Genomic DNA, 13791 nt, shown 5'->3' on the forward strand with positions numbered 1-13791 from the left:
TTATTACGCCGCTTTTTTGACTACACGGCGAGTGTTGACGTGCGTCTTTTCCGCTCTCGTAGGAGCGCGAGCGCAGGAGGCAGCACGTTATGCTGATGAAGGCCGTGGAGGCTCGCAAGAAAGCCGAGGTAGGCCATTTGCGCACAAAGAAACGCACGCACGCGCGCACACACACACACACACATACACACACGCGCACACACACATACGGTCACGCACACTTAAGCAGTCCACTCATTTAAAAAAAAAAAAATAACCCTCTGGCCTTTATTCCCGGGATAGATTCACCTCTCTCCTTCTCCTTCACTGCTCTCTCACAAGTCCCCCCACCCCCCACCCCTCCACGCACTCCACACTCCCGCCGAGTGAAAAGAATCTGACCCCCCCCCCCAAGCGGTTTCCTTTGACTGCGCAGCAACATTAGGGTGGGCGGCCGGGCTCGGATTCTAATCCTACTCGGCCACGTCAAGGGAATCTGCTCGTTCCTTCCCTAACTCCCGGAAAACAACCTCCTCAGGAGCGCGAGCGCCTGCGGCAGGAGAAGCGCGACGAGAAGCGTCTGAACAAGGAGCGGAAGCTGGAGCAGCGGCGGCAGGAGCTGGAGATCGCCAGGGAGCTGAAGAAGCCCAACGAGGACATGTGTCTGTCTGACCACAAGGTGCGGAGTCCGCATCAACCCCCTCTGTCACACACACACGTTTCCTCTGACACTTATTAAGAATAAAAATAAAAAATAAAAAAACGCACACAACGTCGTGAGTGTTAATCGGATGGCCGGTCTCAGGGGTCACCGATTAGTAATCCAAAGGGGTCAAGGCGAACAGGGGAGTTGTTACCCACGCGCCGTTTTGTTTATCAGCCCACCGCCCGGCCTTGACCTCCCTGTAAAGAAACAAAGTGGAAGAAAAAAACCCCACTAGTGTTCTAATAGGAGCCGCTAGGAGTATTATGATATTACCATCATTTAATAAGCAAAACATTTTATTTTGCCGGAGGGCAAATGGAGCCGGGAGCGGGCGGAGGGGGCGTATAATCATCTGTGATTATAGCGATGGCGCGTGTGCCGTAATGCATCGTGCCAAATGGCATCTCTAATAACACCAAAACAAGCCTATTTAGCCATGAAATGATTGCTTTTTAGCGAGAAGTAGTAGCCAAGGGTTTTTTAAGCGCGGTAATTTGACACTCAAGTCAATCTAGGTTTCTTTCAGTTAGTGTTCGCCCCCTAGTGTTGAAGGCACAATACTGCACAACACTTACAAGAAGCACTATATCAACGCAAGTGCACTTTATATCCTGTTGTCGCTCCGCGTTCTAAAATACTTTCTCAAACATTACTTACCACGTTAAATGTAACCTTCTTAACGTAAATGCATTTTTTATTGATAAATGTTTATCATATTTATAGTTTATAAAAATATATTATATTCAATATTTATGATATGATATTCAGTATATTATATATATATATATATATTCCTATAATAAATGTTTTATTATTATCATTATTATTATTATTATTATTATTATTATTATTATCAGCCTCTTCCGGAGTTCTCCCGCATCCCGGGGCTCATCCTGCCGGGCTGCGCCGTGGCCGACTGCCTGATGCTGATGCAGTTCCTGCGCGGCTTTGGCAAAGTGCTGGGCCTGGACGTCAGCAGCGACGTCCCCACCCTGGGCATGCTGCAGGAGGGCCTGCTGAACGTGGGCGACAGCATGGGCCACGTCCAGGATCTCCTGGTCCGGCTGCTGTCCCTGGCTGTGTGCGACCCCGGCCTGCCACCTGGACAGAAGGTCTGCTGGATACCACAACACAGCTCTTTTAACAATACTGCAGAAACCACACTGTTAAAACCACTTTGTCTATTGGTTGGTTTTGGCTATTCATGAAACATTTGGGGCCCAAGCCCCCAATGCCCACCCCTTACCATTTTTTACTATTTTTAGGGTGATTGCATATTGCCACATTTTCGTGTTAATTGTTTATTTAAGGATTCTTATTCTTGTAATTGTTTGTTTTAATATTTTTTGTATTGTTTATTGTCAGTTTTATACTGCTCATTGTCAGTTTTTGTTTGATTTTAACGGCTTAGTAGCGGTAATTTATTAAAATGAATTATGATATTGTGTAAATTTACTTAGGATTGTAACAATGAATGATTCCATATTTCCGAAATCATTTATGACCTCGCCTCCCCCCCCACACACACACACACTCACGCCCTTCCACAGCTCGAGTGCATTACATCATGTATTATGAATGATAATGGAGGCTGACTCTCTCTCTCTCTCTCTCTCTCTCTCTCTCTCTCTCTCTCTCTCTCTCTCTCTCTCTCTCTCTCTCTCTCTGTCTCTCTCCCTCTGTCTCTCTCTCTGTCTCTCTCCTATGTCTTCTCCCAGACCAAAACCATGCTGGGGGACCACCTGACTAACGTGGGGATCAACAGGGACAACGTGTCTGAGGTGCTACAGATGTACATGGGGGCCCACTGCGCCAACACAGAACTGGCCCCTCTGGCCCTCAGCCTGAAGACCAAGGCCTTCCAGGCCCACACGCCCACCCAGAAAGCCTCCATCCTGGGCTTTCTGGGTAACGAGCTGGCCTGCAGCAGGGTGGTCATCAGGTAGGAGGGATCTCCTTGCTTCATGTATTTGCCATAAAGCTGTTCTTTCCTCCATATAAATGTAAACTTTTAAAAAGTATTATTTCCTTCAATATTTACCAAAATCATAGTTTACAAATTGTAAAAAAGTTATTTTCCAACCTTTACTGTACATATAGCCCAGTGAATTTATGGTGGTTATAATAATGTTAGATTTATCCAAATGCCTTCAAGTACGTGACGCCACATGGCTCCTGACAGGATAGTTGCTTTAAAACCAATAGGAGAGTGATAACAGCTCAAAACATCCTTATCAGCTGAGAGCTCATCCAGGCATGCAATTATGTGTCAGGAAAACAGACAGATAAGATACAAGCAGCTTCAAGCCTCCTAACTGGAATGTAATAATAATAGATGGATAGGTAATTATATAATAGATATAAAATCGAAACCTATAAATGGACAAAAGCACTTAAAAATAAACCTATAATTTTAACAATGAGCAAGAAACAAATTGTCAATGTACAGTAAACCAACCAGAATTAAACTAGAAGGCTAGACAGTAGGGAAATTCGCCAATATAGAATTAATCAAAAAATTAATAATAGCACTCAAAATAAAAATAAACCTAGCAGTAAACTGGGAAAAATAAACCTAAAATAATAATCGTAATCATAACCATAATTATGATTATTATTGTATAATAATATTATTCTTATTATAACAATACTACTACTACTACTACTACTACTACTACTACTACTACTACTACTACTACTACTACTACTACTACTACTACTACTAATAATAATAATAATAACAACAATAATATGAAAACTGAAAAGTACTATTGTACTGCTTGCTCACTCAACTCCACTTTCAACATTTGCCAATAATAACTAGTTTTATTGAAGCCTTGTGAAAAAGCTCAATAAATATGCTAATGTGATCTGGAATAGGATTTCTTTATTCCAAATGAATTTGTGCTTTGGGGTACAAGCCCCCGGAGTCATTAGCTTTGGCTTTCGAGGCATTTGATTGACTTGTTTGACAGAGTGTGAAAACAACAACAGAACGTCTTTTTGACGGCCCGTCTCTTCTCCCCGCAGCGAGATCGACAAGAGCCTGGATCAGATGGCGAACATGAGGAAGGACAAGATCATCATGGAGGGGAAGCTCAAGAAGTAGGCCCTCGCTTTTCACCCTGTGTAATCTTTCCGTCTTGTGTGTCGGTGGGCATGGTTGTCGTGGTTCTGACCCCGCCGGGCCATGTTTTGGGAGCAGGCTAAGGATGGTGCATGCCAAGCGCACGGGGAGGAGGGAGACCAGCGTGGGCCCGGAGGAGAACCAGTCGCTGGGCACGCCATCCTCCGCCCTCAAGCGCAAGAGGAAAGCCGGCGGGGAGAGCGAGGACGAGGACGAGGACGAGGACGACAGCGATGAGGACGAGTACGAGGACGAGGACGAGGAGGAGACAAAGAAGGGGAGGAAGTTTGAGACGGGCGACGAGGTAAAAAGACACGCGGGAGGTCCAGGCGTGGTGTTGAGATGTGGCGTTTCATTCCATCTGATCCGTGCAGACACGTACGCTGTGCTAACCAACATGTTTGGGCTCTGTCAGGAGGAAGGGGACCAATCCACCAGTGTGGAGGAGCTTGAGAAGCAGATAGATAAATTAGCCAAGGTATGTTTATAACTGAGACAAACACTCAACTCTTGCAACGACTTAAAGGGGACGTTTGCCAATTTTAAACCTATACATGAACATGTTGCTGCTGCAATCACCATCCATTAATCCATGAATTCAGAGCCAAATTTACCCTTTAGATGCTTAATGCTGTTAGTTTGTAATGAGAGTGGGAACAGGGAATTTCCAGAACCAGTCCCAAAAAAACGATTTCTGTTTATATATAGGTACAAAAATTGGCAAACCGTAATGTTAAGTTTTCTTTTGTGGGTAGCCAACGCAACCTTTGCGAAGAGGCTGTAGTGAGTATTGTAGAGGCTGAACTGAACCCCATCCATACAGCAGCATGATGGCCACCTAGCTGAGTGGACTTTCCTCTGTTGTAGTCTGTGCTTGTGTACAAAAAGTTGGTGCAGTACACATGCAGTAGTTGAGTTGTTATTTTCTGCATTCGCAACATGTAGAGACAGGCTCGATGACTAATTTTTCCTCTTTTCTAATTTAGCCAGTTCTCTACTAACAGAGGAGAGACCCAGAGTGGAATGGTCCTTTACTACCCTCTAACACCATGGCTCTAGGAAGTAGATTGTACAGCCGGGCTCTGTAATGCTGTTTATAACTGGTCAATGAGTATCACAAAAAAAAAAGAGTTAAGAAGAACACACAAGATAAAGGCCAAGGCCCGGACGTTTTTTGAATTGAAGGGTGTATGTTTTGTTCTACGCTCCTGCAGCAACATCACCAGATCAGACGGAAGCTGTTCGAGACGTCGCACTCGCTGCGCTCTATGATGTACGGCCAGGACCGGTACCGGCGCAGATACTGGGTTCTACCTCACTGCGGAGGGGTCTTCATCGAGGGCATGGAGAGCGGAGAAGGTACCGTGGTCCCGTCAGAAGGATGCGTGCCACAACTAGGATACTGAAGCTACCGGCCCTTTAGCCTTTCGAGTTCCGGTGCCATTTGAATTGTGCCTTTTCCCCGCAGCCCCAGAGGAACTGGAGGAGGAGCGGCAGAGGAGGAAGCTGGCGGCGGAGGAGGTCACGATCAAGGAGGAGCCGCAGGAGGTGGAAATGCAGAATGAGAAGGCGGTCGGTGACCCCAACGGGCAGAGTGCGTACCCGCAGCAGAACGAGGACGATAAAGAGTTGGAGGAGATGAAAGCCCCTCCCGCCCTCTTCTGCACACACGCCATGGACCCCGTCAAAGAAGCGCCCAAGGCGGAGGACCCCGAGAGCTGCGACCAAAGACAAACCGGCAGTCCCGTCTCCACCTCTGCCACGTCGTCCTCGCCTGCCCGCAACACTCCCGAACCACTGCTTGCCGTGGCCACCTCTGCTTCCGTGCTGACCTCAGTCGACCCCACTAACGCCACAGCCGCCTCCTCCTCGGCACTGTACCCGCCGGCCCTGCGAGACAGCCCCGGGGACACCCCCCCGGCGGCATCCTTGGCCCCATGCCCGCACCTGGCCTTCCAGGCCAGCGACCAGCTGCTGCGCGTCTTGACCGAGAGGAGCGGCCACTGGTTCAGCCTGCTGCCCCGCACGCCTTGCGACCTGTCCTCCATCACCATCCCACCCCCGGGTGCCCCCCGCGCCTCCCCCCTCTCGTCCTCCACGCCGGCCCGGCCCCGGTCCCCACCGTCGTCCCCGGCCCTGCCCCTCACCCCCTCGGCAGCCTCGGCCTCGGCCAGCCCTCACCACCCCGCCGGCCTCCTCAGCTACTCGCTGTCGGCCCTGCAGGTTCGTAGCCCTTCCACAGGTTCAGCTCGAGTGCGTTACATCATGTATTATGAATGATAACGGAGGCTGACTCTTTCTCTCTCTCTCCCACATGCTCTCCCTCTCTCTCTCTCTCTCTCTCTTTCTCTCTCTCTATCTCTCTCTCTCTCTCTGTCCTTCTCTCAAGGTTAAGTCAGGTGGCTCATTGCTGGGGGTTCCGTTCGGGGCCTGGCCAAGCGGCTTGTTGAGTCCCAGCCTGCCGCTGTGCAGCAGCCCCAGCCCCATGCAGGGCCACTCACTGGAGGGCAACACGGCGGCCAGTGTCTCCAGCAAGAGCGACTCCCCCATCCCTCGCATGGAGAAGACCCCGTCCGTGCCCTCCCCTGCCCTGGAGATGCCCAAGTCCTTGGACCACCCCACACCTCAACCTATCCCTGAGGGTCAGTGATAGAAAACCACCTTGAGAAAATATTGCTTCAACACCAGTTTGGTAGTATAGGGAGGCCACTAGACTTTAAACAATGATATGCTATTATCTTATTTGTTATTATGGGACATGCCAAAATTACAAATATAATAAGAAGCGTTTGTATGTTCTTATATTGCTACAGGTGCCATTGCCTGTATCATTGGCCTTAATATATCAGTAATTTCTTAAATAATTATATTTTTGCTTGTTACATAATCTGTGCACGACATTCATGCAATGGTAGACAGTGGTTGTAATTATTTTTTTGGTAATTCCGTACCTCCCGTACCATCTTCATTCATTACTTACCATCATAATTTATTTTGATTGATTGATTCTCTTGGCAATTGCGTATTTATAATGACAAATCTTCTTTTATAGCAGCTGATTTCAAACACCCCCTTCCTATAGTTTACCAGATTATCCTAGGCTGCCACCTTGTGGATTATTAGCTCTTCATGACCTCAGGAGTGGCGAAAACAGCCTCGTAAAACAGAGGTGGAAAACTCCATGTTCATCAAGTAGAAAGACCTGTTTTACATTCAGCCCTGCCCTTATCAGGGAGTTGGACCTCTGGGTCGATGCTAATGACGTTGTCTCCTGGAGGGGAATTGTACTTTCTGAACCCAGATTTTCCACCTCTTTTCAATCCTTCCAATTTGCCTGGTTTATACCGTGCCATACCGTTAGGAACATTTGAACACATTACATAACGTCCTTTCTCGCAGATGCTTTTCTCCAAAGCGACTTATAAGCATATTAGTCATCAGCAGTCGGCCAGACGGTACATCAGAAAAACAAGCCTCACTGTAAATCACCACTTACTAACATACCTATTTGTGTACACCTCTCTCCTGTTCCTCTGGACATGCAGACGTGCTCACCGGCTGGTGGCGCGTGTCGGACGTTGGGCAGCTGCGGGCCCTGGTCAACGCCCTGCACGGCCGCGGCATCAGAGAGAAGGGCCTCCACCGTCAGATGCACAAGTACATGGAAATTATCCCCCAGGTCTGCACCAAGCACAGAGACGGTAAGGCCAAAACCTCCTCCTTCAACAGTAGGGTAGTTAGCAGTGATTATCCAGCCATTTGGAATGATTGGATTAGACTGAGCTGCACTTTTCTGCCGTGACGACAGCACACATTAGACCGGGATAAATAAAGCATGAAGCATGTTTGAATTGCTGCCATTCAAATCAAATTCAAAGTGCCTTTAGTGTCTTCTTCCCATGAGCATAACGATTATATTTGCTGGGGATCTGGACATCCCCGCGAGCACAAAAACCCGGATGTGGACTTTTTACATTACAATATGTGTGCGTGTGTGTGTGTGTGTGTGTGTGTGTGTGTGTGTGTGTGTGTGTGTGTGTGTGTGTGTGTGTGTGTGTGTGTGTGTGTGTGTGTGTGTGTGTGTGTGTGTGTGTCGCACGGTCCTGTACATCTTTTTCATCTCACAGTGGCAATGATCGAGCTGTGCGAGCTGGAAGAGAGCCAGGTGAGCGTGGAGTCAGTGCGGGGCTGGTGTGTGGAGGAGCAGGCCATGGAGATGGACATCGCTGTGTTGCAGCAGGTGGAGGAGCTGGAGAGGAAAGTCACCACTGCCAGCTTGCAGGTCAAGGTAAACACATTTTTTGCAACATGCAAATGAAAGTGCTTTGCATTAATAGAAGGAAAACAAATAGTAGTAGTAGTAGTAGTAGTAGTCATAGTTATAATAATAGTAAACATAGCTGCAGCGAGCGATACACCGGGTCCAGTTTAGTCATGTTAGGTATGTAATACAGTTTTCCGGGTTCTCTGAAACGGAGCACGATTTTTCGAGTTTACATCGAACGCCGCATCTGCTCACCTGGTCTGTCGTCTCCTTTTTGTCTCTGGTTGCTCCCCTCGCAGAGGAACCACTATGCAGTCTACAAAGCGCAACCATCAGAATGCGAATGAGCACCTAGAGACGGAAACCGGACATATATACCATCGGTTTATGATGTCACAAAAATGTTCAAACTTACGGTTAAATTTAATCGTTTTTTTCACTAATTCCTGCTCCAAATATAGATCAATATGGATCAAGCTCGAACTATGTATACTCACTGAGCTCACTCACTTTATTAGAAACACTGTACTAATACTGGGTAAGGCCCCCCTTTGCTCTCGAAACAGCCTACACACATGGACCCAACACAAGGCAGGTTGGGTCCATGGATTCCTGCTGTTGGCGGCATCTAACCCTACCATCCGTGTGCCTCAGCAGGAATCAAGATTCATCAGACCAGGCTGTGTTTTTCCAGTTTTAAAATGTCCAGTTTTGGTGAGCCTGTGTCCACTGCAGCCTCAGCTGCAGTGGACACAGCGCAGAACTGCGCAGAACTGCAGCTCACTGTTTTTTGTTTTGATTTTCGCACCATTCTGAGTTGACTCGAGAGACTTGTGGGTGTGTGAAAATCCCAGGAGATCAGCAGTTACAAAAATACTCAAACCAGCCTGTCTGGCACCAGCAATCATGCCACGGTCGAAAACACTGAGATCACATTTTTTCCCCATTCTAATGGCCGATGTGAACAATAACTGAAACTGCTGACCCGTATCTTTCTCTGCATGATTTTATGCATTATACTGCTGCCAAACGATTGACTGATTAGACAATTGCATGAAAAAGTAGGTGTACAGTAGTGATGCAACGGTACAGTGGTCTGATGGTTCGGTATGGATCACGGTTTTAGGGCCACAGTAACGGTGCGGTTACAGTATCTTTATATTTAAGATATATATATATTGTTACATACAAACGATACAAACTATACAACATAATACTAACAAAACTAACAAAAAAAAGAGAGACTGGGGTTCCCTTCATTCCTACAAAAGAGCCATTCAAAGGAATCAGATCATTCATTCCTGAACACTACCTGGCGCGAGTGGAAGCGAGAGAGAGAGTGTATGAAGTGCAGCTCATAATAAAGAGGGACACGGCCATCCCAGGGGGTTATTTTCCGACTGGACCCCTTTATTGATTGCACTCTTTACAGAAACATTTCTCTGTAGCTTTATCTCCCGTTTCTATTGAAAAGGCTGCATTGCCGCATGCAGTTAGAAAAAAAATAGACCTCTTGCGCAAAAATAGAGAAATGCTCCGCATGGACCCTGCAGGAATACCAGTGGAGCTGCAGCAATGGATTCAATGGGAAGCGTGGACTCGCGGTAGGCCGCGCCGCACCCCTTATGCTGCGCCAACGCGCGTCCGGTGGACTACCGTGATAACATAATACCGCGGTTTACGTGTGCGTATTGAACCGTAGTGGCCGTACCGAACTGTTCGGTAACATACCGTGTCCCGTTGCATCCCTAGTTTATAGGTGTTCCTAATAAAGTTCTCAGTGTGTGTGTGTGTGTGTGTGTGTGTGTGTGTATGTATGTATATATATATATATTATCTATCACATTCAGCTTTTTGTTGCTGTTGTTATTATTATTATTGTTGTTCTTGTTTAAGATTCAAGATTCAAGAGGTTTATTTGTCACATACATATACTTATGTTCATACATATATACAGTGAAATGTCTTTGCAACACACCCCGAGATTATGCACCTAGATTATAATCTATTGGAAACCTATTGCAATTGCTGGAATCCCTATTATTATTATTGTTATTATTATTATTATTATTATTATTATTATTATTATTTCTATATTTTTTTTTCGCCCATATTTTTTCCAGTAAGTCATCGGTAACCTTCATTGGTAACCTTTTTTCCATCTCAGGAAACCTGCCGGTCAGGCCATGCGTAACCTGAACACAAACAATGGTACTAATTGGCCCATAGGGAGCGCTGTAAGGTGCATTCTCAGTCAAAGGCTCAGTGCTGCCACCAAGTTGTCATATCAGAGTGAAACTTGATACACATATACAGCTGGACATTCTGGGCAATTTTGCAGTATGGACCTATAAGGTCCGCCTATGATTTTTTTCCGCCATTTTGGAATCTTTTGAAAAACATTCAAAAATCTTCTTCTCAAGAACTGAATGACACGAGATTATACCCATTAACACAGTTAATGTAAAGATAAGAGATTGGTCGAAAAATTGGCACACTTATTAGGCAATCAATTTCAAGAATTTGGCAAAAACATTCAATTTGCTGTTAAATCATGACATAGTGATAAACCCATTTGAAATTTGGCAGGGCTGCCAGAAACATGAAGGTAAACTTGTCTATCAAGTGCCTTGGTGATACAGTTGAACCTCGCATTACGAGGTTTAATTCGTTCCATGACCGAGCTTGTTTTACGATATGCTCGTTTTACAAATGAATTTTCCCCATTGAAATTAATTGAAATATAATAAATCCATTCCCAGTCCCAAAAACCACCCAAAAATCTTTTTTTTTATGGGTTTTAAAACAGAAAAGGTGTAGTTACACTACACGCATTCCTTTTTCATGTTTATCAAGCAAAAAACACAGAGGCACAGTTCCATCCATTTTGCCGTATTGCCAGTCCCAACCAACCAATAATAAGCACTTTCAGTCTAAGGCTCATTGGGCAGCACGTGACATGAACAGCCAATCAACAGCAGGAGCACAGGCGCTGACGCGGTGGGTCTTCCTCAGAAGCCAATTTGAACTCCCAACTCACCCTCCTCATATAATCACAGAGCGCAGATTAGGGAACCTCGGATGACGGAACCTTAGAACTTCGGAAACCTGTAATACGTACCTAACATGACTAAACTGGACCCTGTGTATTGCTGCCTGCAGCTATAATTATGTTTGTTATTGTTTATATCATTGTTATTATAACATTTTCTATTGCCATATATTATTCCAGACCACTTTTAGCTGCAGTTTATGTATGAAAAGTGCTACAAGGTGCTACAAATAAAAGGTTATTATTATTATATAAAGGTTATTATATTATTATTATTATTATTATTATTATTATTATTATTAATAATAGGTTTTGTGCATCGGCAAATGAGGCACAAGTTCTGAGTTTAATTTATTATATTTACATATGTATTTAGAATTTAAATATATGAAAATATGAACAATTATAATAATTTGTAAGTTTATATAAATATAATATTTAATACTTATTGTCCCTTCTCCCCCTCAGGGCTGGACGTACCCGGACCCCCAGTCGGAGCGGGAGGACCTGGTGTACCACGAGCACAAGCCGTTCTGCAAGGGGGCGGCAGCGTGCGAGCGGGAGCACGCGGAGGAGCGCACCGACAAGGGCGGGGTGACGCGTCACCCGGACAACCCGCTGGACATAGCGGTGACGCGCCTGGCCGAACTGGAGCGCAACATCGAGAGAAGGTACCTGAGGAGCCCCTTAGGTACCACCATTCAGATCAGGCTGGATAATGTGGGTACAGTCACTGTCCCCGCCCCCGCCCCATCCACTAGTGCTGACAGGGAAGGGTAGGTCGCCTCGCCAACCAACAAAAAAAACCCAGCCTCCTTCACCCGTGCACCCGCCTCACTAATAATCCTACCCCACCCCACCCTCCCTCCACTCTGTGTGTGCTAAATGTTTCTCCGCCCCACCCCACCCCACCCCTACCCACCAGTTACTTTTTCAAAAATCTGGGTCCTCTTACCTGCAGAACTTATTTCTAGCTGCGTGGCTTTGGTTCATTATTTTGGTTTTTTTGTTTTTCATTGTGTCTCATCGGCTTCATTGTGATGTGATGGAAACGCCAATCTTGTTTTTTGGGAGTTTTGCCCCCCCCCCCCCCCTCTCCTTTTTGGCCTCAATCTGCATGGTGTCATGGTGCCTCTTTGGTGATTCCGCCCCTTGTCGGGTGCCCTCACCCTCCCTCCCTCTCTCTCTCTCTCTCTCTCTCTCTCTACCTCTCTCTCTCTCTCTCTCTCTCTGCATGGGCTTGCGCCTATCCCTCAAAACACCTCATGACTTGCTTCTGCACAGCTGGAGCTATATGGTGTTGTCTGTGTGTGTGTGTGTGTGTGTGTGTGTGTGTGTGTGTGTGTGTGTGTGTGTGTGTGTGTGTGTGTGTGTGTGTGTGTGTGTGTGTGTGTGCGTGTGTGTGCGCGTGCGCGTGCGCGTGTGTGTGTGTGTGCATGTCAAAGCAAGCGCATAAAAGTGTGTTCGTCTACTGTATGTGTCGGTGTGAGAGAGAAACCAGAAAGAAAGGAGGCTGCGTGTATGTGTCAGCACATGTTGTTGTGTCCACCCTTTCCCCTCATCCTTCATTATTCCTCTCCCTCTTCCTCCTGCAGAGGCGAGGAGGAGGTGGCCCACGGCATGAAGGTGTGGAGGAAGGCTCTGGGCGAGGTGCGCAGCGCCGCCCAGCTGGCCATGTGCATCCAGCAGCTGCAGAAGTCCATTGCCTGGGAGCGCTCCATCATGAAAGTGGTGAGCATATAATAGTTATTATAAATATGGCTGCAGCCACAAATAAACAGAGTCCAGTTTGGCCATTTCAGGTACGTATGACAGTTTTCGGGGCTCTGTGAAACGCAGCACAAGTTACAAAAAGCAGCCGTCTGCATTTGGCTGTAAAACAGGGTTTGTCATTACGATAATTCACCGTGGTGCTTGTGGTGATACAACTCAGAGGCGTGATATATGATGTCTCAGCGTATCCAGGCTGTGATACGAGGTCTGTACGTTGCTGTAACAGTGATCCACTGTGTTCTCCTGTCGCTGTGGGCCAGACGCCGCCCAGGGCGATGGGACTTGGTCGGGTCACACTAAGGGAAACCTGTGGCGATCGAGGGTCGCTCCGAGTCCAAGTCACTGGATGCGAATGACTTGGACTTCAGATGATGATGTCACAAAGTGCCCCACTCCTGAAACTAATCATATTGCATCAACGTTTAACAGTTTTTAACTAATTTCTGCTCCAAATGTACATCGATATTGATCAAACTCGAACAACAGGACGTCTGAAACGTCCTGGTCTGTGTGTACTGCGGTTGCTGTGGTTCGGAATAAATATAGCTGCAGGCAGCAATACATGGGGTCCAGTTTAGTCGTGCTGTACATGTTACAGTTTTCCAGGTTAACATTGAACGCTGCATACATTTTTTCACTCGTTGTTTCATAACTTTTTTCAAGGTTTTCTGAGATTATTTTGGTCTTTTCTTTAACACGAGTGTGACTAACCTCTAAGGATGGATGTTCTGTCCACTCCCTTACTGACTGGTGATGCGACTTGGTCAGGTCGCACTGGGAAAAACCTGTCGTGATTGAGGGTTGACCACTGTGTCCACTGTGAGGTTAGGTGTACAGACGCTGTTTTTTTTATGGAGATTTAATGTTTTGGAAATATATTGTGTATAAAC

The 13791-nt window shown here is 46.4% G+C and overlaps 1 protein-coding gene across 1 annotated transcript in view; it reads left to right on the top strand.

The window, feature by feature from the left end:
• Positions 1–13791, top strand: part of baz2ba (bromodomain adjacent to zinc finger domain, 2Ba) — a 101219-nt gene that overhangs the window by 81224 nt on the left and 6204 nt on the right. The window contains exons 20-33 of the mRNA XM_079997332.1: positions 63–128; positions 518–658; positions 1543–1797; positions 2404–2627; positions 3716–3790; positions 3891–4116; positions 4228–4290; positions 5027–5171; positions 5281–6035; positions 6202–6454; positions 7358–7513; positions 7940–8100; positions 11597–11904; positions 12724–12859. Of these exons, the coding sequence (XP_079853458.1) occupies positions 63–128; positions 518–658; positions 1543–1797; positions 2404–2627; positions 3716–3790; positions 3891–4116; positions 4228–4290; positions 5027–5171; positions 5281–6035; positions 6202–6454; positions 7358–7513; positions 7940–8100; positions 11597–11904; positions 12724–12859 (2964 nt within the window). The remainder of the gene's footprint in view (positions 1–62; positions 129–517; positions 659–1542; positions 1798–2403; positions 2628–3715; positions 3791–3890; positions 4117–4227; positions 4291–5026; positions 5172–5280; positions 6036–6201; positions 6455–7357; positions 7514–7939; positions 8101–11596; positions 11905–12723; positions 12860–13791) is intronic.

The sequence above is a fragment of the Zeus faber genome, assembly GCF_960531495.2.
Source record: "Zeus faber genome assembly, chromosome: 3".
In the NCBI taxonomy this organism is placed as follows: domain Eukaryota; kingdom Metazoa; phylum Chordata; class Actinopteri; order Zeiformes; family Zeidae; genus Zeus; species Zeus faber.